The sequence below is a fragment of the Ciconia boyciana genome, chromosome 2, assembly GCF_034638445.1.
Source record: "Ciconia boyciana chromosome 2, ASM3463844v1, whole genome shotgun sequence".
NCBI classification, from domain to species: Eukaryota; Metazoa; Chordata; class Aves; order Ciconiiformes; family Ciconiidae; genus Ciconia; species Ciconia boyciana.
Window position 1 is genome coordinate 66,741,862 of NC_132935.1, and position 25,608 is coordinate 66,767,469.

The 25,608-nt window shown below is 46.1% G+C and overlaps 1 protein-coding gene across 1 annotated transcript in view; it reads left to right on the plus strand.

The window, feature by feature from the left end:
* Positions 1 to 3,329: 3,329 nt before the first annotated feature.
* Positions 3,330 to 25,608, plus strand: part of SCGN (secretagogin, EF-hand calcium binding protein) — a 31,797-nt gene continuing 9,518 nt past the window's right edge. The window contains exons 1-6 of the mRNA XM_072851327.1: positions 3,330 to 3,402; positions 4,134 to 4,204; positions 16,338 to 16,430; positions 16,715 to 16,804; positions 17,509 to 17,565; positions 20,719 to 20,796. Coding sequence (XP_072707428.1) covers positions 3,330 to 3,402; positions 4,134 to 4,204; positions 16,338 to 16,430; positions 16,715 to 16,804; positions 17,509 to 17,565; positions 20,719 to 20,796 — 462 coding nt within the window. The remainder of the gene's footprint in view (positions 3,403 to 4,133; positions 4,205 to 16,337; positions 16,431 to 16,714; positions 16,805 to 17,508; positions 17,566 to 20,718; positions 20,797 to 25,608) is intronic.

Sequence of the window (25,608 nt, forward strand, 5' to 3'; positions counted from 1 at the left end):
AGTTTTCTAGAAAAATAGCTATTTTTATTCTTTTTCAAAGCTATTTTACATACCCAGATTCACATTTAAAAAAAAGGGACATTTTGTATTCTTTGATGTCTAATTGCCATAACCTGAAAATAAACCAATAAAAGAAACATCTGAACTAATGATCTGTCATCACAAAGCCTTAATGGAAAAAATCATCCTGTCAAGTGTTATTACATTAAAGCCATTTCTGAACTTAAGAAAAAAATAATGGGACAGTGGTGGGGTTTTCAAAATATGTATCTTTAAAAATCCATAATGCTTTGAAGCAAAAGAATTCAATTGCTTTGTTTTTTTTTCATTTTCAGCTTTTCAAAACACTGATTGGAGATCATCTACCTCAAGCGTTACTGCACAGTGCAAAGCTGGAGCCAAAGGAGAAGTCCTTAATCAAAAGCACTCCCTGCTTTTTAAAATAGTGCCTACCTTTAATCCTTATTTATTCCTTTAAGGAAATAAGCCAAGGCAGAGCGGTTGGTGAGTTTGGTACGTGAGCTGCACACAAGGCAGCTACCTTCAGTTTGTTGTTTAATACTAATGGCAATAGATCCACAGTTCAATATGCTCCTCAAAATTTACGGTACCCTGCAGAAAGCCCTGCTGAACCAGTAAAAGTTGCTTTGAGCTGTTTGGGGTTTTTTCATTCATGCTTTACTGAGTCACCTAAAGCAACTGGAGAAGCCGAACCCCATTTTAGCCATGCAGCAGGGCAGCCGGCTCCTCACCGCAGGCTGGGGTTTCTCTCAGCTTGCCTGGTTCCAGTCACTTCGAGCTAAATTTCTGCAATCCCACCCCTAAGACCCCTAAATCCATCTTGTGCGATACATGGTGGGTCAGACCGGTTCAGCCATGTGTCTGTGGGGTAGCCCCTATATCTATAGGGTATGTTGGTGGAGGGTTTTGGCGGGGAGCAAAGGCATAGCTGGTGCAAAGAGAAGAGGAGGCCATCATCTCTGCTCCTTTTTTTCTCCTTGACAAACATGCTCTGCTGCTGTGTGAAAGCAAAGCCTCTCTTTGCCGGGGCAGGCAGCCGGCACTGAGGGTGTGTGGGAGGACAGAGGTGCTCAGACGGATGGACACGTATCATCCACATCCTCATGCACAGGTAATGATGAGTTTTGGTGAGAGCCCATTAAGCTTTAAGGTCCTTTTTTATCTCCATCCTGGACCTGGTTTCACTGAGGTTGTGTGAGATCCTGAATAAATATTGGCAGTTTAAGTAAGGTGATGCTTCTTGCCTGCTCTTCCTCCTGTGAGAGCACGGGGGAGAACCAGCTGTGACAAGCTCTTCTCAATGCCTTGAGTTCTGCATCAGTTCCCATAAAACCTCACTGTCTCCGTCCCTGTCAAACAGCAGGGTGCTTCCCCTTGCAAGTATTTCAAAATATGGGTAGTATTTCCTCTTAAGTTAGTTCTGTTAAGAATATTTTTAGTAAGAAACTAGTTGTCGTGATCATTCTACCAAGGACCCTTGTTGGTGTCAGCCACGGTGATGCTTTCCAAAGCCAGGTTACAAAACTTGCTAGAAACTGATGGGCAGCTCTCTGCTAAAAACCTGGATCAGGATGCTCCCTGTCTGCGGCTCTGGGTCCTGGGAAGAGACATGGGGCCAAAAAGTGGCCTTCATGCCCCACCATGCCATGGAGCAGCGCCGAGTGACCTCACCCCACACAGGAGCTCGGGCAGCTCCCATGGGGCACACGAGGCCACCGCTGCCGGGAGCCACGGTGGGAAGCACCGGGGAGAAGAGGCTGCAGGAGAGGTTTCATGGGGGAGCTACCACCCCAGAAATGCCTTTTGGCAGTGAGGCAAGGACGGGTCAAAGAGAAACCTGTGGAGCAGCCGGTCATGCCAGCGAGGGACTTGTGCAGGTGTCCCCTAATAATTTAGACTTCCCTGTGTGTCGTTGCCTGTTGAGCACATGCTCCTCTCCCGTGCTGGGGTTGCCCCTCTGAGCTCACCCATGAAACCCAGGGGTTGCTTTTAGACTTGCCATTGCGTTAACGTCTTGACGATCATTTTTCTGGAGTCCGAAGGTGATCCCGGGCTGCCGGCCAGGGAACCCCTGTACCGAGCCGCTCGCATGCTGCTGCTTAAAGGCAACAGCTCCGCAGCGTCTCCTTTTCCTTTGCACGCTGGACAAGCTGGACATCGCTGTTGTGATGCCTCTGAAATAATGTAACTTGCAGACCTGGTATTTCCTGAGTAAAATGCAACTTTTAGCTCTTCAGGGCTTGTTTTTTTTTTCTCAGATGAAATAGGAGCTTGCTCAGGGCAAACTTCAAATACTTTCTAAAAGCCTTTTCCGCTCTGCTTCTGAGAGCCTCTCTAAAGCAATCAGTATTTGCATAAAATCAATATATATATATTGAATCAAAAGCAACCTGGAAAAAACTATCTGTAAGGGATCTCAAAGGAGATAATAAAGTTCCTAGAAATTATTCTGGGAGCACACCCAAAGACACAGAGCCCAGTCCCAGGTACTTGAAATCACTGCAGGTGAATATAGAGGTGACATTCAAATCACATGTAGTCCCAAGCAGGACCATCAAGAATATAAACAAATATCAGCCTTTCTCTATCAGCGCTGAGACCTCTAACCCCAAGGTTTCTTCTTTTGATTAGGATTACAGGAGGAAGAGGGTGTAGCTTTCCATCCGTCCTCATTCTGTGGCTCTTCATTCCTGCGAGGGAAACCCTCCCGATGGCTGGGAGGGATGAGAAGGTGAGAGATCCCTGCCTGCTGCTGCTTCGTTTTCATAAACCGAGGAGGAGAGTTACAAGTTTTAGCAAACTTTTTTCCCACCCCCCTAAACACCACTTCTCCTCTGAAGCCTCACGTTTCCCGCAAGCACTTCTGCCGTCGTTCGGGGAGTTTTGAAACTTCGAAGGTTGTCTGCGAGGGGCGCACGGCCCCTTCGGAGCGGCGGCTGCGGGTCGGCCTTTTCTCCATCCTCCCCGGAGGGCTGCGATCCGTCCTGCCGGAACCTGCGCCCAAGCACACCCTGATTTCGACTCGGGCCTTGCTCCGTGGCCGCCCGACGCACCCGCAACGGCTGCGATCCGGGCAGCCGGGCTGCTCCGTGGGGCGGGCCCCGCGGGGCCGTGCCGCACGCGTGCGGGGGGGGGGGGGGGGGTTTCCCCCCTCCCTGCGCCCCCCGCGGGGCCGGCCCCGGGGCGGGGCCGCCGCCCTCAAAGAAAGTCGGGGCCGCCAGCGGCCGCGGGCAGAACCTGCGCGGGGCTGCGCGGGCGCTGCGCGGGGGTTGCGCGGGGCTGCGCGGGCGGGCGCCGGCGGCAGCACCATGGAGAGCGGCGCGGCGGGGCGCCTGGACGCCGCCGCCTTCCTCGGCGCCTGGCGGCGCTTCGACGCCGACGGCAAGTGGGGCCGGCGGGGAGGGGAACGGGACACGCGTGGGGGGCCCAGGCGGGGGTGTCCGCTGGGCGGGTGAGTGCCCGCCGGGGGGGGGATGTGCCGTTTAGAGGGTGCCCAGGCGGGTGAGTGGTGTGTGCGTGGGTGCTGGGGCGGACGGGTGCCCAGCTGGGTGGGTGCCACGTAGTTTGCCCACGCGGGTGGGTGCCCCGTGAGGGGAAGGGTGACCGTTTGGGTGGGTGCCCGTCTGGGTGCGCATGCAGGTGGGTGCAGTGTCTGTGGGTGCCCAGACGGGTGCCTGCATGAGTGGGTGCCTGCCAGCGCATCCAAGCTTGTCCCCCACGGGGTCCTGCAGGTGTTTCAGAGCCCCCCTCTTCCTCCTCTTCATGCCCTAGGATCAGGTCTAAAATCCCCCTTTTCAACCCAAAATTTTTGCCTTTTCATCACCTCCCCGTTCCTCCAGCTATTCCCTCCTGTGGTCCCAATCTGTTGGTTTGGGTTTTTTTTCCCCCCCCTGAATTTTCTGTAAGGAAACCTCCTAAGGGAGCCCCACAACGCTGTGCCCAGCACCCACATCGACGTGAACTGATCAAATTGAATAGGAAACCCCCCGAGTGGGCTGGCAGGGCCCCCAGCTGGGACCCCTACCCTGCAGCCTTGAGCCCCCTGCACGCGACCTGGTTCCCAGAGCTCAGGCAGCACCGCCTGACCATTAATATATTTGACTTTTATTTAGACAATGGTTACATAGAAGGGAAGGAGCTTGACAATTTTTTTCATCATCTCCTGGAGAAACTGGGACCAGAAGTAAGTCCTGCGCCGCGTTAGCTGTGCATCACGTCCAAGTAAAAAGGTCATTATGTTGAGAGTTGATATGTATTTGTTGTTCTCTGGTTGCTAGCTCCCTTAGCAATCCCCGAGGTAAAGAGATTTTCTCCTGGCAACAAGGTGGCCTTTAAGCAGGTATGACAACAAGTGCAATCACCTGAGAAGTTCAATCGCTTGTTTTGAGCCCAACAGCTGCTGTCACGGTGAGACTGTGGTTGGCACCAGCTGAAGGGGCTGGTTGGAAGCGTGGAGAGAAAGTCATTTACTGCCCTTGAATAGACACAAATGAAAAAGCACCGGCACACAGTCGGGCAGGGGGAGGGGGAGGACCACGGTGATGATTTATACAAGCGAGTGCTGATTAGTTTTGTTAATATGATAGGTTTCTGTCCAAGGTCAATTTTTAACAAATATCCTGTCATTAATTTTAAATGGTGCTTAGGAGGAAAATGTACGTCTCTATTGCCAAAAATGGCTAGAAGCCAAACGGGAGTCAACTCTGTTGCTCGTAAGGTCAAGACCTGGCTCCCAAGCGTTTCTGGGTTTCTCCCCTGGTTTCCTTTCCTATTTGTGGCAGCATTTCCCCTCTCTCACTTCTGCACCTCAGTTCTACCAGAAGTTGCACAACAATTTACAGGGGCGGGTTTCCTCAGCTCCAGGCCGTACGTTGCCTTTGACTGTCACCAGCAGTGAAGGAGAAATCCTGCCATGCAGGTCAGCTGCTCAGAAGTATGTAAAGAATATATTCTGATAACGGGCTTAATATTTTCGCTACACAGCGTGTGCCCATCTAGGAAGAGAAAAGGAGTAAGCATCTTCCAAATGGAAGGAGAGAGTGTGCCAAAAACAAGAGATGAAACAGTTCCTTTAAGCAAAAAGTAATTAACAAAAAGGGAAAAGGTAGCTGATAAAAGGCATAAATTCATGAGTATCAAGTGTAAAATCACAATTATACTTACAAGACAATTAGGATTCTTGGATCTTTGGGGCTACAATAAAAAAATAGGAGCTGTGAATAATTTTTCAAGCATGTTTTTGTTCAATTTGCAAGTAAATTTGGATTGAAATACTGGCAGCTTCTGCAGAATGTCTTTATAGAGCATGGATGGGTAGATGAACAGATAGGCACGTAAAACGGCTTCAAAGCAAATAAAAAAAGATTCAAAAATAAGCACTAAGAATCATTAGTGACACAGAAAAACTGATTGGAAGAGAAATTGAAAAGCTCATAATCATTTACCTAGGAACAGAAGATGAAACTGGGAGCTGCTAATCTTGGGGTATTGAAACACGAGCACAAAGCACGCTCAGATGAACCCAGTGACAGCAAACGTGAGATGTTGAAGGAGAGGCTTAAAATGAGGCCGCAGAGCTCAATGCTGCGGCAGGTCGCTGAAGCAAGGGACCTCCAAGTGGGGATCTCTAGAGTGAGCTGTAGCTGGTGATAAAACCGAGGTTTAGCCGGGGATCTCACACTGCAGGCAGCTTCCTAATGATGAGAGGTCAAGAGGAAGCTTCCAGCCCCACTCTAGCCCATAGCTGCCCTTGCACATCCCTCACATGAGATTTTGGAGACAGCATCACACCAGCTGGGTTGCAAACCCGGTGTGTTACAGCAGCTTTTGTGGTCTTGCTGATTATCGATGTGAACTCTATTATACTGTGTTAGGTATCAGCACACAGAACATGCAAAATGAGGGGGCTCTAGCAACAAACTATTCTGCTTCAAGAAATCAAGAACAGGTTCACTGATTGCCAAAAGTCATGCTCAGATGACTCCAGCTTAAACCAGCACCCTCATCTAGCCTGCATCTCCTTTGCTTCTGCTGTCTAGGTTTTTCCATTAAAAGAAAAAGCTTAACACAAATTGAATGAAGGAAGAACCAACTCCCTCTCTCCCTATTAAACAGAAGAAATAGGCTCATTCTGGAAGACAGTGCTCACTAACTGCCAGCGTGCTCAAACAGGCTCTCAAGTGCTTTTGGTTTTCTCTCCCGGTTTTCCTACCTATTTTTGGCAGTATTTCTGCTCGAGCAGTATTACCCTGAGTGATAAGATGATGTGTTGCCGTGTTCCCCTTTGCCAGCAGTCTGGTTTCAGTTCTCACGGTTGTGTAGGGACAAAACGGTCTCCTGTCCAGCGGGCAGCAGGCAGAGCAGTCTGCCTTGGCGGCAAAAAACCCAAGGGGAGCTTTGTCCTGGGAGACTGAGAGCAGTCCCCTGCCTCGCTCCCCTAGGTATGGGGATTGCCTGGAGCGCTGGCTTTAACAAAGGTCTCTACTACCTTTGCACAATGAGTTTGTCTAACAACATTGGGCCATTTTTCTCTTTTTCACATGATTTACATTGTACAGGCTTGTGGTTATAGTGGGAGGGGTAAAGGATCCCCTTTGCACTGGTTTTCACCATCCTACAGAAAGAAAGCGTCCTTTGTGATACAAGCAGTGAGCTGGGACTGAGCATCTCTGCTTTAGTGCTCGTTTTGACCTTTACTACTTCTTTGGGCTCTTAACGTCTCTGTTTCCTTGCACAGTAAAAGGGGGAGACAGTAATACACTCGCATAACTTCCAGATGTGGCACAAGGATTAATTAGTGACTGTATCTGAAGTGCTATACAAGTGATAAATAATGTTATCAGCACTGGAAGTTGTCTCTGCTTGAATAGTGAATGGCTTCGTAATTATATTTTTTCAGCCTGCTCTCTCTAAGCTGTTATTTTTCTTAATGACCACTGTAGTCCTTCAGCTCTGTTTTTCTTCCCAGCTACTCTGCAGCATCCCCAGCTGACACTAAATGCCAGGGGATGGGAGCAGCTGGGAAAACAATGCAAAAGGGAGCCTGTCGGGAAGCTGAGAGGCACAGCTCTTCCTGACGGCTCCGAGCGAGGAAGGAATCTTGAAATACCATCCAGTGAGGGAGGCTAATTCATCATCTTTTATTGAACCATCAAGAATTTAGGGGGGAGGGGGGGGAAACTTTGCAACAAAGGTAGACCTAGAATAAACCGACCCAAATCCCAGATGCTGCTTTCTGTCTCTCCTCCTCCAGCAATGGGCGATTGCTAGAAGCGTTTGGACAATGCCCTTAATAACATATTTTAACTTTTGGTCAGCCCTGAAGTGGTCAGGCAGTTGGACTAGATGATTGTTGTAGGTCCCTTCCAACCAAAATATTCTATTTCTATTCTATTCTATTCTATTCTATTCTATTCTATTCTTCTATTCTATTCTATTCTATTCTATTCTATTCTATTCTATTCTATTCTATTCTATTCTATTCCTAAGAAAAGGCCTTCGATTTCCAGCTGTCTGTTACATATGCATAAGGCTTCAGTGAAACACAGGGGATTTATGACACTAAAGTTTATACAAATTCTCCATCAGCTGGAGGGGCTTCTGTGGTTTGGTTTGTTTGGGGGATATGAGGCAGAATCGAGGACAATTCAGCCACAAACCAGCACGGGTTTGTGAACTGCTGGCATGATCCATCTGCGGCCGCTATTACTCCTATGACTTTCTCTCTAACCATTTGAGCCTCCAGCTTCCAACCTGCTGCTGCACGGCTGCTGTGAGCTGCCTGTGCTCTCTTCTGCTCACTCATAAACCTCTTTCTTCTACATTATGGACACCTTTCCATGCATTTTCTAAGTTTTTATACTGAGGTGAAAACCTCAGTATAGTGAAAAGGACAGTTTCTTTCAGCACTGAAGAAGTAGTTTTATTGGAACAGGAACTACAGCCCCTGCCTTTCTCTCTTATATTGCTGTACACCTTTCTTTCTGTATAGAGATCATCTAGGATCTTCCTTGCTTGCTCTTTGCTATCGTTTTAATGAAGCTCTATGTATATTCTTGTCATAATTAGACAAGAAAAGTTTTATAGATGAATGGCTATAAATTTTGGGTTTGGATTACTGAAAGTTTCCATAAAACCAATGATGTCATTGCCATTATGCTTGCAGAGTTTTCACAGAATGGTATTTCACTTTGCTTAACTTATACTAAAATTAGACAGAAGACTTTCAGATAAAAGTCAGTTTCCCTCACCTAACTCTAAGTGTGTGTGTAAGAGACCAAGTGTAAAAATTTTTGAAGTGTAAATTTGATCAGGCAAGACAGGTATTGGCCTTGTTATAATCCCCCTTCCCCCAAACCACCTGGATAGTTATGACTGGAAGGGACTGAAGGTAATCTTCAGGAGCTCACCCTGAACAGCCATAAAAGATTTGTCTTTGCCTTTTACTTCCAAAGAAGATGAGCAGCCTCCAGCTATTCTTGCACTTCATCCTTGCCTTGCACAATGTACTGTCTATCTAAATTATGTGTTTAACTTAGGATGGTCAGGAATGCAGCAGCTAGTCATTCACACAAAGTTTAATAGCTAAAATATCAGCCAGCCTCAAAGCCACCTGAAGCAGACTTCACCTATGTTTCACCATCCCAAGAGACTCAGGATCACAGACCCGGTCTCTGGTGACCAGCAGGTCAACAGCAAGAAGACCCCTAGCAGAAAGCATTCATCTTGCATCCTCCTCCAGACTAATTCAGAAATCTAAACCCTGAGTCGATCCTGATTATTTAGATATAAGGAAGAAACTCATTATGATGAGGGTGGTGAGGCACTGGAACAGGTTGCCCGGAGAAGTTGTGGATGCCCCATCCCTGGAAGTGTTCAAGGCCAGGTTGGCCGGGGCTTTGAGCAACCTGATCTAGCGGAAGATGTCTCTGCTTATGGCAGGGGGGATGGAATTAAATGATCTTCAAGGTCCCTTCCAACCCAAACCATTCTATGATTCTGATTATTGCCAAATACAGTTATTTCTTTAGGTGTGGCTTTTGTCAGCCTGGTTAGCCTGACCAGTTCCTATTCCTGTTCCTGCACATTAAGGCAGGGCACTGCAAGCGCCTGGAAGTATCTCTAAATTCAAACTCAACATGCCTATGGGAAAAAACAGACACAATGTGTTCTCATTGCCCAAAGGCATGTCAAAAAACTTTCAGCCTAGCGGAAAGGGCAGAAAGAAGAACCTGTCCAAAGCCTAACCAGAAAGCCGTGATGGCACAAGGGAAGGCTGCAATAGCCTTTGTTGGATGCTGGTGTCTTCTACGTGAACAAATATTTCACACATATGTGCTGATGAGAGCTAAAAAAAGAAGCAAAACACAACGCGGGATGACAGGGTAAGTGCTCATCTATTGTAGCATGCAGGATTACAGTAAATCCTAACCAAAACACAGGGCCAAATTATCAAGTGATAGCACTGCAGTTAAGTAAGCAAGATTGGCCCAAATGAGAAGGTACCCCAGGAGCTGCAGGGTGAAATCCCACACTAATGCAGGCAATCCAATGTACAACTGCATGGATGAAGTGAAGTCATTCATATGATTCATTTTTTTAAATGCTATGGGATTTAAAGAAGAAATGTTTGGCCAAAAAAAGGTTCTTCTTGTAAGGTCAAAGTGTACGTTACTGATGTCCCATCTGGTCTCTGCTGGCCTCCTGTCTGTACTGTGTGGCTTTTGGCATGGTAATATTTGTGGAGTTTGTTTTCCAACTAGCCTTCTTGGCAGACATAATTTATTTTCATAGATCTTGTAAGAACTTGGTATCTCTGGGACCCTTTGCCCTTCTATCAAATTTGGATGAAACGTTGTTAGGAGAAACATGTGCTCACACCAGCATTTTCAGTTAAGCCTCTTCTTTTTTCAAGAAACAGGCTATAATAGTCACTTATATTTAGTTTCTTCTTGCTTTTTATACCCTTATCAATATAGTGGCTTGCTTCCAAAAATCATGTCAAAAAGGAAAAAAAAATCAATTTATGACAAGGCTGTCTTGATCCGCAAGAATTAAATGAGACGTCCCCTTTCATCAAGTAGGAAAGGCTCCATAGTGCTCCATACATTCGCTTTTTACTCCTCAAAACAAATGACTCACAGTTGTGTTTTCATCAAGGCAAGCTGCTGTCAAGCACATGGATCCCTTAAGGAGCAAAAATTTAATTTGACAGCATGAGGCAAAGAGTGCAACAATATAAAAGGAATGGGTTAACAAAGAAGACAGATTACAGCCAGGTTTCCAAAGAGTCATAACCGACCACGACAAAGAAGTTAAATGCTGTGGAGATTTAAAAAAAAATGCGAGCATGCCCTTTCCATTATTAGAAACAGCATTAAAAACCAGATTACCTTTGTGATGCTAAATACATCTAAAAGGTTTTTGCAAAAGGGAAGATGAAGACTGGACATGGAAAGGAGAAAGCAGAAAATTCATTTGTTATGGCAACTTGAAGCATAGAAGCTTTTCTCTGCAAAACTCTGTGGAAGAGCATCCATAGTAAGAAATTTACTCCTTAACCCTGAGAAATGTATGAACAAAGCCACAGCAATATTTTAAACTGTGTGCTTTTGTAAGGGCAAAAATGACATGGCCTTCTCCTCATGGTACGTAGGAAGGATTTCTTCCTTGACTGGACAGAGAACATGCAGCGGCTTTTGGAAACCACGCAGCATCCAACCTATGAGGGACCAGGGCAGCTGAAGCTTTACAACTCAAATGAAGCAACCCTAAAAGGGGTTAAAGCATCTCTCCATTCCAGGCTAGCTCCCATCATCATTATAGTCCAATGAAGATCATATTTCATGGAAATTAGCAGAGGGTTGGGGTTTTTTTCCCTTAAATGAGCATCAGAAAGACATTGCGAGAGGTTTACTTCTGCTGCAGGACCTTTTCTTGCCAAGCACTTGCTCTCCCAGCAACCGTACTCTTCCTCAGCCCAACCCTGGGCAAAATTGGAGGCAGGTCCTAGTTCAGGTGTGTTTTCCAGACTGCGGCAGGGAATACTCTTCATTACAGTGTTGACTGATGCTAAATGTGAGCATCTCTATAGCTGTTTCCACCTTAAGTAGGCAGCAGTTCAGGGGAAATTGTGCTCCTCTGTCAATTAGGGCTATTACCTCTTGATTAAATTCTCCTCCAGAAACTCAGGGAGGTGCATGCAGCAGGGAAAACAAGGCACGACAAGAAAGACCTCCCCATACAGACAGCTACCAGAAAGGATGCAACAGCATTCACTTAAACGTTCACAAAAGGGAAATTTTACCTAGCTGCTAACAAGTCTGCAAAATTTTAGCCCAAGCAGTGAACACTTGAGAATGCTTTGCAAACCTTTGAAACTGGGGAGGGGTCTGCTGCTTGAGACAGGCAACAGAGTCAAGACAGCATTAGCTCTGATGAAAAAAGCTGTGCTCAACTACAGCTGTTTTCTTGCTGCAAAGCCATTTCCCCCTGTCCCAGCTCATAGAGACAAGAGGGTATCATGCTATTTGTACAGTTGCTTTCCAGAGCAGAAAGGTGGTGTATTTTTTTTTTATTACTCCCCCTATAATTCATAGAGCTTGAATAAATGGAGCGTGAGCCTGAAGCATTTGAAAGCAGAGTGTGTTTGGTTTTTTAGGTGCAATCTGTAGTTGAACAGCAAATTAATAATTAAAGGCAAGGAAGGAAAAAAAAACTTCCCGGGGAAGCCGGTGGCCATAGCACTCGGCGCAGCAACTGTGTTTCGGTGTCAATGCCATTCGTCCCTGTGTGTGCCTGCCTTGAGGTCTCCCCTTCTTCCTCTTCTGCTCCAGATCTTTCTCCCTCTGTCATAGGTCTTGCCCCGATCTGGGAGGCAAGGAAACATTTGTAAGAGCCCAAAGGCAGAGAATAAAAAATCAGGCCTCTTGACCAGTGAGCTGCCAAGCTTTTACCTTTGGCCAGCAAGCTCATCTCAGGGTGGCCGAGGCAGCAAAGGGGCCCCTGTAGCCCCCGGCCTGGCCAGTACCCCTGTGCAGCCCTCATTGCCCCGCCATCCCAGCTCGGCCCCGTCCCCAGCACTGGGTGAGAAATGCCCTCTCGCACCGCCGGCTGGTTGCTGGATCCCTGCCCAGGCTGTGCCTGCAGAAACTCCCTCAACTGTAATTTCTTTCCTGCCAATATTTCTTTTGTCCCTTTTAGGGATACCTGAGTCTTGTCTGTACAAACCACCAATACTATTGAAAAAAAATCTGCTTAATATTCTTACATGACTGTAATTGGTTGCTATATCTACAAGGCTTTTAAAAGTTTTAATAGTCCCCATATGGTCTCTCTTTATTTCCCCGCTGACTGGCTTTGCTTGCTATTTGTCTCTGTCCATCTCCTTTCTTCTGAGCAGAGCTTGGAGTCCCAGTTGGGGTGCCCCCTCCTAGGGATCCCAGGACATTGCACCAGTACAAATAAGAACAAGGACAACAGGTTTGGCTAGTAAAATCCTACCTCAGCTCCGTAAATCCTGGAATATTACATAGACAATACTTTTGTCTGAATAGTTTTCTCCCTCTGTTTTTGGAGCATGCTCTTGTCTAGGCATGAGGCTCCTGCTGAACCACTCACAAGCTTCCCAGTGTCGCTGCCTCACTGTAGCAATGCCACAGGCCTGATTTGGAGGCAAACCCCTACATGAACAAAATCTAAACAAGCCAGAGAATTGAACTTGCTCCCTAAGCCTTCAGGGAGGGATCGGCAGCTCCAGCCATCTGCCCCACTGTCCAGGCTTTGCCCTGCAGCCTGCCCAGGCTGCCCCACCTCAGGCTGCAGACCTCCAAAATCAGATCACAGAGTCAGCAAATACAGAAGGAGTCTGCAGTTCACGGCCTTGGTTGGACAAGAGGAACAAATAATGCAGATTATGTGCAAGGTTTTTTCCAACCTTTTTAATGTTTTTGGAATGGAAAGGCAATCAGAGCAAGCAGGTCTGCACCACCAATAGGTTGATCTTGGAGACCAGGTCTCCCAGCCTTGGTTTCTGCTTGGAAGTGGCATGGCTTATTTGATCTTTTTTTTTTTTTTTAATCTTCTGGGATTGGGGTTTTTTTGGTAAACATAAAGGTCACCTTTGAAACCTAATGGTCGTAAACCAAGATGTACCATTCTCAGTGTAAAAAATTATAATGTACAAATAATTTTGCTTTGAGCGTGCATCTTGGGAAAGCCAGTTTGTGCAATATCTTTTACTTCACTTTTACTCTTTGGGAGTAAAGGTTGGGTTTTAGTAGATCCATTACCACTTGTGTTTCATAGGTAGAACATTTATGAACAGAGGGAGATTGTCCAATTTGAAAAATCCACTGTAGTGTAACCCCTTGGACTAAAAGCTGTTGGAGCTATGTAAATATTGTAAGTATTTTGGGTATTTACCTGATGTATCCCATAGTTTAAATCAGTTAAAAATAAAAAAAAAAGGAGGCAGTTCTATTTTTATGCAGATAACAATGTTGCTGCCACACAAAGCTCAATGAGTGGTGGTGAACAGTTGACACGAAGTTGAGCAATAAGCTTTCTTAACAAATGACTAGTCTGAACTCCACAGCGCACTTTTCAAATATCAGCTATGATTATCATTTCAGAAATAACTTATCCTACTGGGCACGGAGGAGGATAATTCCAGAGTACTTTGCAAGCCTATTGAAGTCGGCAACTGATAGGCTTGCCTAACGCCAGGGAGGTGTCTCAAAGCGTCAAGGTGCCATCAGAAGGCAATTTAAATAGCATGAGGGCGACTTATAATGCCGAGGGGAAGGAAAACTGTATGTGCATCGTCAGTGGTGTGCTGTGCCCCCGATGCCCGCACGCAGGTGGGGCAGTGGTGCGGGCACCCGGCCATGCAGCCCACAGGGCTCGCTGGCCACCACCATGGAGGTGGAGCATCCTGCAGCCATGCCCTGGGACCTCTCAGGGCCACCACCAGGCAGGCCCTGGGAGGGGGACCGCCACCTTGGGCATGTCCCTGCAAGATCACTGCTGGGACAGTGATCTTGCCTCTTAACTGGGAGTTGCCAGCCCTCGGCGCTGTGCCCCAAGGATGCCCCCGGGGGTTGTGCCCCATCTGCCCTACGAAGAGCATCGTGGGTGCCCCTATCCTCCCATTCCTACTCCCAGATTCCCAAATTTTCCATCGTCTGGCACATCCTAGTCCTGTATCAGTCCTGGTGAAGGAGTTTCACTTGTTCTAAGTACAGCTGCCTCTTGGTTATTTTGATGTGACATTTATAATCCAAAGCCAATTAACTCTTTCTCCCCTGATTTCGATGTAGGATCCTCTGCACTGACACTGCTATTAAAGATTTCTGTATAAGCCCATAATGACTTTGTGCAGGTAAGTGCTCATGAGCTCCAAGTCTGCTCTGAAGTAAGGTGAAGGAAAATTAAACTATATCATAAATGATCAGTCATACTATCTGTGTATCCATCTACCTGTAGATATCTTTTTTCTGTTATTACTAGCAGCAAATTACAGCTGCAAACACCAGTCACACCTAAACGTGGGGAAAGCTGGTGACAAAGTGGGTGCAAAGATAGACCTTAGCTTAACGAGCCTAAGCAGAAGATACTTCATTTTCTTTTTGATTACCTCATCTGTGACATCCCTGTGTGTCTCTACATCTCCGTCACTGACTGTGGCAGCTGCTGCTGAGCACAGGCTGTGGAGCAGTACCGCCTGAGAGCAGCTGGAAGCCGCTGTCGTCACCTAGCTACTACTGAATGGGGGTATGGCCAAGGAAGTTTTGGGGTGTAAGGCGTGTTCAGTTTCCAGTGTGGTGGTTTCAAATACCTATCCAAAGTGAGAACGGGAGCTGCAGTTGCTGTGTGTGCAGCTCAGCCATGTTACTTTGCTCAGAGGTGACAAACCTTATGGAAAAATCTTCCACCCCATGCAGCTTTCTGCAGAGCAGCACAATTGCTGCTCCAGCTCACGCTTTGCAGAATCAGGGCCTAAAGGAGCACATAAGGCAGTGAATAATCTGAGGCCTGGACATGCTGCAATCAGGGCATCAGCCAGAGCCTGCACACCCGCTGTTCACTCTGCCAGGACAGGGCAACAGAGAGTGTCCTTTCCTAGGAGATTTATATTTGCTTAGCTTCTGAACAGCCAGGCAGGCTGCATTGATGTATGCACTGAGTAACTTGGAGAAAGTCACTCATGGTCTTGTTCTTGTGTCACAGTAGTAAGAAAGGGATTGTACAACCTCATGAGCCTGCAATGGTAGCTGAAAGGACGAGAAGCTGAGTTAGAAGACCCAGAAAGACACGGCTATAGTCCTAACTCCGCCTGGACGTGGAGATGATAAAACCTTTGAAGTGTTTTTCTTCAGGGGTAGAGAAGAACTTAATTTATTCTCTTGCAAAAAATGCTACAAAAGTATGGCAAGAGCCAGTCTGGGTTATCCTCCTCCCTCCCTCCCCTCCCAGAGAGGGCCATCTCCCATGGGAATGGGAGAGGAGCCAGGACCTGCTCGGTGCGGGTGCGGAGGGTAACATTGGACTTCATTATTGCTCGGGAGAGGCTAACTAGGTGAGCTTCCCAGCCCATCCACAAATCTCATCTGACCAGAAGCCTGTCCCCAGGGTGGGGAAACTGTACTTTGTGTAGCCCAGTCAGACCAGATACCCTAAAGGTTACTGCTAAGAAAAAGAAATCATGCCTGTTGCACCTAAGTATTGTATTTCACCTGTCACAGCAATGCCTGTCAAAACATAAAACCTGACAAGTCCTGAAAACTCCTCACTATGTATAAATTGATTATGAGGTTGAGCAGATGCAAAGGGAATGTGAATTGCTTGAAATCCCATGCCATTAACCCAGAAACACTGACAGGGCTTGGTGCCAGGTCTTGAACCAGTTGACAGGCAATAATAAGCAACAATCCAACTCCACTGACACCTTTCAAGGCTGATGATCTAATGAACTACAGGGATGTAGTTCAAGGATAAGGACATCTTCCTGAACAGAACAAGATGAAGATGAGCAGCATGGAAACTGCTGCAAAACCAAATCCCAGTGATATAGTGGGAACAGCTGGCTAAAGAAGCAGGTGTCACTGAAACATTTGTGGTCTCCAAACACTGGTCTTCCAACTGAAAGCTTAGTTGCTACAAAGCTATGCATAGCACTAATTTCCAAAAATTCATCTAAGGTGGTGTGTTTGTGGGCTTTTAGAAGTATTAGCCCCCAACGGTAAGAATGCAATGATCCTGGTGGTTATCTGTGAGTAAGGAGAGATTTCATGCGCGTGTTGTTTTCCCCATGGCAGAACACCGTCACAGAAGAAAAAGTTCAGAGGATGAAGGAGCAATTCTTGTCTGCCTACGATGTCACCACAGATGGACGCTTGCAAATCCAAGAGGTATCTCTCCCCAAACCCAGCCCAGGATTTCTTTTACAGAAAGAGGGAGAATTAGGACCTAGAGCAGACTTGGGAGATATGGGAGATAGAGCCTGGGTGGGGAGCACGTGAGTCATGGAGTACTACATTAACCAGATCTCTTGGCTTGGGGTTTATTTCCAAGGCAACAACATGCCCAACTTATATTTCCCATACTGGGTCAGCAGTCACCCAAGTTTTTTCATATCTTTACTTCCATGGTTTGGGTTTGTTTTGGGGCTTTTTTAATGCTTTTTTTTTTCCAGCTTGCAAATATGATCTTGCCTGATGATGAGAACTTTCTGCTGCTTTTCCGATGGGAAACACCCTTGGACAACAGTGTGGAATTCATGCGGGTCTGTATCTCCACATTGTCTTTTCCCCTTGCATACCAACAGCTTCTTCAATACATACACTTCCACACTCCATAGAACATAGCATGGGCAATATGTGGTTATTGTGGAAGCAAAACACATTCTGACCTGTTCAGGTAGAGAAGGTTATACCATTTTACCCTGACACATTATCCTGGCAGGGTGTGGGGTGGAAACCTCCATAAGCTGGGCCAACTGAGGAGCACAAACCCATAACTTTTCCTTAACTGTGCACAATCTCCTCCACTCTCTGCCGCTAAGTATCCTAGCCCAGAATTTCAATTTTTCCAAGTCTGCTTGCAGTTCATTTTATTTCACACCCAAACGGGGGACTTCTGCAGATCAATGGCCAGTTGTGTATGGCCTTGACTTTTACTCAGGGCAATAAGAGAAGCTACATGTACAGATTAGGTAAGAAATGCAGAGCGGTTTCTTAGTCTTTTCTTCCTTTTATAGACAGTGTGTCTGCATCAAATATGTGATAGCAGCATGTCACATGTACAGCATCCAAATGTAAAAGCTATTGTGTGGAAAGTTTATTTCATTTTGTCTACAATTAATTAAATATTGGATAATGCAACAGCTTGATCATTATGGACGTCCTGATGTGAATCTTTATGATCTATCACCCAAGCAGATGCTTAACTGCAATATTCATGTGGTTGTATCAATCTATCTCCATTCAGATCTGGCGCAGTTACGATGCTGATAGCAGTGGATTTATTTCAGCTGGCGAGCTCAAAGTAAGTTATTCTAACAAGTCTGTTTGGACTTGATCTACAGCTCACTGATGTCAATGGGAGCATTTCCATTGCCTTTACCAATTTGCTGCCTTTTGGTGAGGTTGACGAATGGTATTTCTAGGTTGTTCACGGCGAGTTTAAGGACTGGGGACCCTCCAGCCTTCTGTCACAGCTGCAGGGACCCTGCTGGGAAGGACAGAATCATAGAATCATAGAATCATTTAGGTTGGAAAAGACCTTTAAGATCATCAAGTCCAACCGCAAACCCAACACTGCCAAGTCCACCACTAAACCATGTCCCTAAGCACCACATCTACACGTCTTTTAAATACCTCCAGGGATGGCGACTCCACCACTACCCTGGGGCAGCCTGTTCCAGTGCTTGGCAACCCTTTTGGTGAAGAAATTTTTCCTAATATCCAATCTAAACCTCCCCTGGTGCAACTTGAGGCCATTTACTCTTGTCCCATCACTAGTTACCTGGGAGAAGAGACCGACCCCCACCTCACTACAACCTCCTTTCAGGTAGCTGTAGAGAGCGATAAGGTCTCCCCTCAGCCTCCTTTTCTCCAGGCTAAACAACCCCAGTTCCCTCAGCCGCTCCTCATAAGACTTCTGCTCTAGACCCTTCACCAGCTTCGTTGCCCTTCTCTGGACACGCTCCAGCACCTCAAGGTCTTTCTTGTAGTGAGGGGCCCAAAACTGAACACAGTATTCGAGGTGCAGCCTCACCAGTGCTGAGTACAGGGGCACGATCACTTCCCGAGTCCTGCTGGCCACACTATTTCTGATACAAGCCAGGATACTATTGGCCTTCTTGGCCACCTGGGCACACTGCTGGCTCATATTCAGCTGGCTGTCTACCAATACCCCCAGGTCATTTTCCACTGGGCAGCTTTCCAGCCACTCTTCCCCAGGCCTTATGGGGCTTCATTCTGCTCCCTGTCCCTGTTTTCCAGCTCAGGGGCTGGGTACCTGGAGAACAACTGGCCTTACTAGTAAAGGCTGAGGCAAAGAAGGCATTAAGTACCTCAGCCTTTTCCTCATCCTTTGTCACTATGCTTCCCCCCGCATCCAATAAAGGATGGAGATTCTCCTTAGCCCTCCTTTTGTTGCTAATGTATTTATAGAAACATTTTTTATTGCCTTTTACGACAGTAGCCAGATTAAGCTCTATTTTGGCTTTGGCCCTTCTAATTTTCTCCCTGCATAACCTCATGACATCCTTGTAGTCCTCTTGAGTTGTCTGCCCCTTCTTCCAAAGATCATAAACTCTCTTTTTTTTTTATGAGTTCCAGCCAAAGCTCTCTGTTCAGCCAGGTTGGTGGTCTTCCCCGCCAGCTCATCTTTCGGCACATGGGGATGGCCTGCTCCTGCGCCTTTAAGATTTCCTTCTTGAAGAATGTCCAGCCTTCCTGGACTCCTTTGCCCTTCAGGACTGCCTCCCAGGGGACTCTGTCAGCCAGGCTCCTAAACAGGCCAAAGTCTGCCCTCCAGAAGTCCAAGGTGGCAGTTCTGCTCACCCCCCTCCTTACTTCTCCGAGAATCAAACTCATTTGATGATCACTCTGCCCAAGACAGCCTCCAACCGTCACATCACCCACAAGTCCTTCTCTGTTTGCAAACAACAGGTCCAGCAGGGCACCTTCCCTAGTTGGCTCACTCATTGACTGTGTCAGGAAGTTGTCTTCCACACACTCCAGGAACCTCCTGGAATGTTTCCTCTCCACTGTATTGTATTTCCAGCAGACATCTGGTAAGTTGAAGTCCCCCACGAGAACAAGGGCTAGCACTTGTGAGACTTCTCCCAGCTACTTATAGAATATTTCATCTGTCTCTTCTTCCTGGTTGGGTGGTCTATAACAGACTCCCATCATGATATCTGCCTTGTTGGCCTTCCCCCTGATTCTTACCCATAAACACTCGGCCCTTTCATCGCCATTGTCAAGCTCTAGACAGTCAAAACACTCCCTAACATACAGGGCTACCCCACCACCTCTCTTTCTTTGCCCATCCCTTCTGAAGAGTTTATAGCCATCCATTGCAGCACTCCAGTTGTGTGAGTCACCCCACCATGTTTCCATGATTGCAACTATATCATAGTTTTCCTGTTGCACAATGGATTCCAGCTCCTCCTGTTTGTTGCCCATGCTGCCTGCGTTGGTGTAGAAGCACTTCAGTTGGGCTACTGATCCTGCCACCTTTTTATGGGGAGAAGCCCTAATTCCTACGTGACTGTTCTCAGGTGCTTCCATGGTTTCTAATACCTCAATAGCCCTTGTGTCTTTGCTGTCACGTGGATCTCCATCCCCTACCTCCACTGAGATGGCAGACCAAAGGACCTCGCTAGCACACCATCCCTCAAACATTGACGTACCGCCCCCAGGCTTACCTCTAGCGAGCCTGGTTTTATCCCTGTCCCCCTTCAAATTAGGGAGGATGCTCTGCTGTTGCCCTTGCTGTCCTGCTTTCCCCTTGCCTCATCGCATGACTGCACCTGTCTCGGTGCCCCCTGAGCACCCAAGGAGCTGCCCCAGGCATGCCTCAACTTGGCTTTGCAGATGTGCCTCTCCCAGCTAAACAGAGCCAAAGCCGTTGTGTTTTATTAATGGGATTTCTTCATAACCTCTTCCTAAACCTGCAGATTTTCTGAGCACTGATTTCTTTTTAAAGCTCAGGCTATTGAGGCAGAAACCTGTTCAGAAACTGGCCGGGAACAGAAGTCCGTCCCTGGGCTGCAGACCCTGCGCTGACCTCTCGGTGTGTGGCTCCAGCCTGAGCCCCACCAGAGACATGCGCGGATGCTTAAGTGTTTTGCTGAATGGCAAATATTTTGATTTGAGATCAGTTAGCAAATATTGCAGGACTTATGTTATCTTTTGCTTACTTTATGGGTTAATTATGACTTATTCCAGTATGCCTGCTCTGGGGAAATTTGGTTATTTTCTAATTTATTTGAAAAAATATGTTTCAACTAAGAATTTGTGAACTTTATGTGAAATTGAAGATACTAGTACTAATCAGGAATGTGAAATTAGATTCATGTAACCCTGCTTAATTTCTCACCGTTAAGTGAGAAAAAAGCTCCAATTTCTTACTGTTATTTCTTGAATTTACTCTAAAGAGTAAATTTTGTCTCTTTCCTTACTACAGGATTTCCTGCGAGATCTCTTTTTGCAGCATAACAAGATGGTCACTGAAGTAAAGCTGGAAGAATATACTGATACCATGGTAAGAAAAGATAGTGTTAATGTTGTTTAGATTATAGTACTGCCTAAAAATCTCCTTCAGGGTCAATGTCTATAGGGTCATAAATGCCCTCTTAAAAGGTGTATCTTCTCCAGGAGATCCCTGTGGAAAGCTAGCACATGCTGCTGCTGTTTCTTTGCACAACACTGGACATCAGCTGTGAACAGCATTTCATTTATTTTTGCTTTGAGTTAAACTGTTTATTATAAGAAAATAGCTCGACTTTACGCCAAAGCAAACTGAGCCCTAAATCCATTTTTAAAAAGTAGTTGAGGTGCATCCTTCTTCAGGGTATGTTCAGCCTCAGCCAGATCTCCAGTTCCTTCCCTCCCTCCCTCCTAGCAAATCCTTTTGCTCCCAGGACACGCAGGTATCCAGGTCTTCTGCTCTGCAAAGCCCAGCAAGCCTTGCTGGCTCCCTGCTGCTTCTCTGAAAGGCTGGGAGTTCGAAACCTTCCACTCTTCCCCTGCCTTATCACAATATAGCTTTTATCCTGCAATCAGCAAAGTAATATTTGGTGTAAGTTTAGCATCAGTCACCTGGATTTCAGAGCAGTTTATTATATCTAACCATCTAAAAACAATAAAAGAAAAAAAAATGCTCATTTCTGATGTCATTCTCAAGGGTATCATTTGAGTTCCACTAGCAGACATCTACCATTTCAATTTTCTAAATCATTTTCAGATGGGACTGCCTTGATTCTTGGCACAAAATCTGTGTTAGTACCTAAAGAACAGCTTGGTATGCAAGCAAACAAGGAGCTGCCCACATATTTTGCAATACCATGTTATGCATGCATGATGCATCTGTGCCTAGAAATGTGACCCCTTAGAGCAAAGTGAAAAAGTGTACCATTACAGAAGAGCGTAGATTTTTTCATATTTATAGGACAGTGAAGGGAGAGGAATGCAAGCTACAGAAATTATTTTCCAACTGGTAGAGCCTGAAAACAATAAACCCCTATAAACTACAGCTAGAACAAAAACCTTCCTAGTCGTGCTTGCAGGTAGCAAATAGCTTTTATGCTGCTTCATTAAGGTTTCCCTCCCCAGTGGCTAATCTCTGATCAGGTGCTGGAGAATAGGCGATCTGAAGCTTGTAGACATTGGGCGGTTCATTTCCTCCAACTTCTTTCCCCTTCCAATAATTTCCTAAGAAAGATCTGCGATTTCTGCTGCCCCAACGCAGCTAGATATCAATGCAGCCTGGGGCTGACAGCCAGGAGGTCTGGTTTCTATTCCCTTGGTTTTTTATAGATTGGCTTTGTATCTTTGGAGAGGCAGTTTAGTCTCTATGCTACAGGATAAGATTCGATCGGGGAAAAGGGATGCTTTGTATATCTGGGGAAATCTACAATCTGAAATGCAAATCTGGCTCGCAAGGACAAAAGTTTGCAAAGCCGCAATGCCAAAAGAATCAGGGATGTTAATGGTTATTAGAAAATGAGGATATGGCAGATGATTATTTTTTTCCTTGCGATTCTTTGGTATAAACTGAAGATCAAGGATGTTTACAAACACACCTGATCCCAAGAGCTAAGGCGGGGTGTGAAATTACAACACATGTAATCTTACCCTCTGATACCCTGTAGTAAAGTAGAGGATATGAATTCTGCATGTCATGGCAAAGTATCCACATGGACAGCATCTCTATAGTAGCTGCACAAAGTGATTGCATGGGAACTTATCTGAAGTAGGAAGGCGAAATTACAAGGAGGGAAGAAAGATTCAGTCTTGTCTTTGCAGTGCTGGATTAAAAAGGGAGAAGTGACTCGAGGAGCCAAGAGCAAAGGTATGATGTCAAGGCCCAGGGCAATGAGAGCTCTTTGCTTTCTCTCTCTGCTTTCCACATGGAGTGGGGAGCTGCTGAAGTGCAGAGTCCCACCATCACCAGTGTCACCACCATCACCGCCTTGAAAACAAGGGGACAGTGGCCCTTACCTTTCATTCCTGAGGCTTTCACACACTTTCTGTTGTATCGTTAGCAACCAGCAGCTCCAGTTCCTTTACTGCAGAGTGGAGATACTCATATTTCTCTCCGCTATTACTCTGCTCCCACCCTTTTCGCTGTTTCGAGCGCAAGGTCTTCGCGACAAGGACCTGCTTCTGCTGCACACAGCTACAGGGTCTCTCAGGGTGGCCCGTCTGTCCTACTCAGGGCTTTCAAGTGCCACTGTAGTAACATTCAGTTGAAATAAGCTGTGGCCCAAGGAGCTGTAAACCCATCTGTCTCCACAGGACTTTACAGATCTCTGCCCTCTTTTCTGTACATCCACAGCTGGCTGCACACATCTTAAGGAGCTACTGATATACTGAGTGGATCCTAGAGCCTTCTGGAGATAGGGATAAAGGGGAAAAGATAGAAACTGTCATTTTAAAGAAGCTAGCCCAGGCATGAGAAAAAAAAAGGAAAAAAAACAACTTATGATTCTGTGCTGGGTATTTGCAGCTTTAGCTTGTGAGAGGTGAGAGCAGGTATCATACTGACCAGGGCTTGCTAAATACTTGCCACTTACTTATGCTGCTATGAATGATCTTACACCACATTAAAAAAAGCTGGGAAGAGGGAGAAAGTGTTTCTTTTGGAGGAGATTGGTTGTCTCCAGAAAGGAACATCACTTTATCAGGTTGCTTAGAAGCCATTTCTTAAGAGGCTATTCTGTTATCCTTGTGACCTTGACATCCTGTCTTCAGAGAACACTGATATAGATCAGGGATTTGATGAACAAGTGATGAACCCTTGGAAAGAAAACAGGTAGTGAACATGTTGGTGTTGCACAAGCCCCGTGAGTCTGCTAAATCAAATCTTAAAAAGCACTAAAGCCACTGGGGAAAGTCACGAAAGAAGAACATTTGAATTCTTGAGACTCTTCATGAGGGAATTAAAGTAGCAACCCTGTGCTGAGGAAGCCCCTTTGCAGGCAGAGTTCTTGTTAGTTTTCGTGCCTACGTGTATATATATGTTGGTATTAATAGTCAATAAGTGTGTATTAATATTTATTTATGTGCACCCACTTGCATGAGAAGATACAGTCATGTGCAGTTCTGAACCCTTGAAAACAGTCTGTGTGTTTGTTGTCTTCCCGTCGGCATCGACCAAGAGCTGTTGGCAGGGAGCAGGTGCTCAGAGGCAGAAGCAAAGCCTCGTATTGCTCTGAGCCTCTCCGAGCCATGAGAAGATGCCCCAGGGGTCCTGCAATGTGTGTTACGGGAGACAGGGTGGGCATACCTGAAAACGGAGGTTTTTAAGAGCATGGTGAGAATATTCTGCCTTCCTGAAGTAACACAAGCTGGAGAAATGAAAGCTTGCCCCCTTCCTGCTTCATGATGAGAAGGAGGCTGTAGAGGATGACAGCAGGACTAACAACCTTTCCCCACCACTCCCCACCTCCCCTCAGCCCCCAGGGTCAAGCTGTTTTTAGGCTTCTGGGTCCTGGTGAAGTTTCAGACCATGAACACCCAGCTCACACATGCACTTGACAACATTTTACCACGAGTGACAGCTTCCATACCTGTGCATGCACATGGCTGTGTACTTAAGCAAAATATTGTAAATTAATATGAGCCAGATTTAAGACAGAGTTTCTGATGAAATTAAGTATTCATCTTTTTTTCTTCTGTAAGAACAAAAGTCTCATTCAGCTTTTCCATCTTGGCTTATGTTATTACCTTGTTCATAGAAACTCTGATAGTTCATAGCTTCCCAGATAGCAGCATGCTACTTCTGGTTTGTAATCCCAAGGTTTGCAAGGCACGTGCAGGGAAAGCTCATTACTGAGGCAAACTTCAGCAAATTAAGTTATGTATACTCCTGAAACAGTCGCACATGCAACACTGACATTCACTTTTTGCATTGCCTTATGTTGATAATGTCAGGCTGATCATAAAAATGTCCTTTAATTTGAGCATTATTATATTTTAGCAAAATGTAAAGGATAATCCCCCCACAAGCCAGCTAAGCTTTGCCCACCACAAGCTAAAATTCTAGAGAGGCAATAATGTAAGTGCAGTGACTAATGATTCAAGAAGCATTGGTCAGGAACTACAGCATTTGAAAGTTAGTAGATGGAGATGCCTGAGGATGAAATCTTAGCCCCAGAGAAGTCAATATAGAAATCCTCCCAGCTGTAATGATGTCAGGGTTTTGCTGTGCTTCTCTGCAAAGGTTCTCCTGGGGACTGAGCTACGTACCCCGAGCACGCGAGCCTGCAGCTGACTAGCTGAGGGCTCCTCGTCTTCTCAGTGCAAAGGGGAACAGGTTGACTTCTCCCTGAAGATGGTCTGTGTCCATGAGTATGCATTGTGGATTACCTTTATTGTACATTGGGGGGATTTCTGATGCGTTTGTGGCTGCTGCCTGTCCCTTCTGCGAGGACAATGCTAGAGGCTCAGCATGGTCACTTCTTTAGCTGTCTGTCTGTGCTCAGTGCCAATGCCAGTGTACTTACGTAGGGAAATAAAAGTCAGAGCAGAGAAAATCCAGGTGATTTAGCCCCTTAACACCTTACTGGCCAAGCTAGCTTATCTGTGTTAATGAAGTCTCGTATGAACACCAAAGAAATGGTGTAATAATGGAAAGACAAATCTTTGTTGTATTGACAAAAGCCTAAACAGAGTTTGTTATGTTTGTTAACACACTGAGAAAATTTCCCAAAGCCCTAGAAATATGATTAGGAGTGGAGTATAGCCTAAAAGACTGGTTGCCTAAAGGAGCAGTCTTTGTACATCCCTTCTCCTGGTCGTAGTGCATGCTGGCCTCCCTCCCCGCCAGCTCCGTAAGGATGCCGTGACCCCC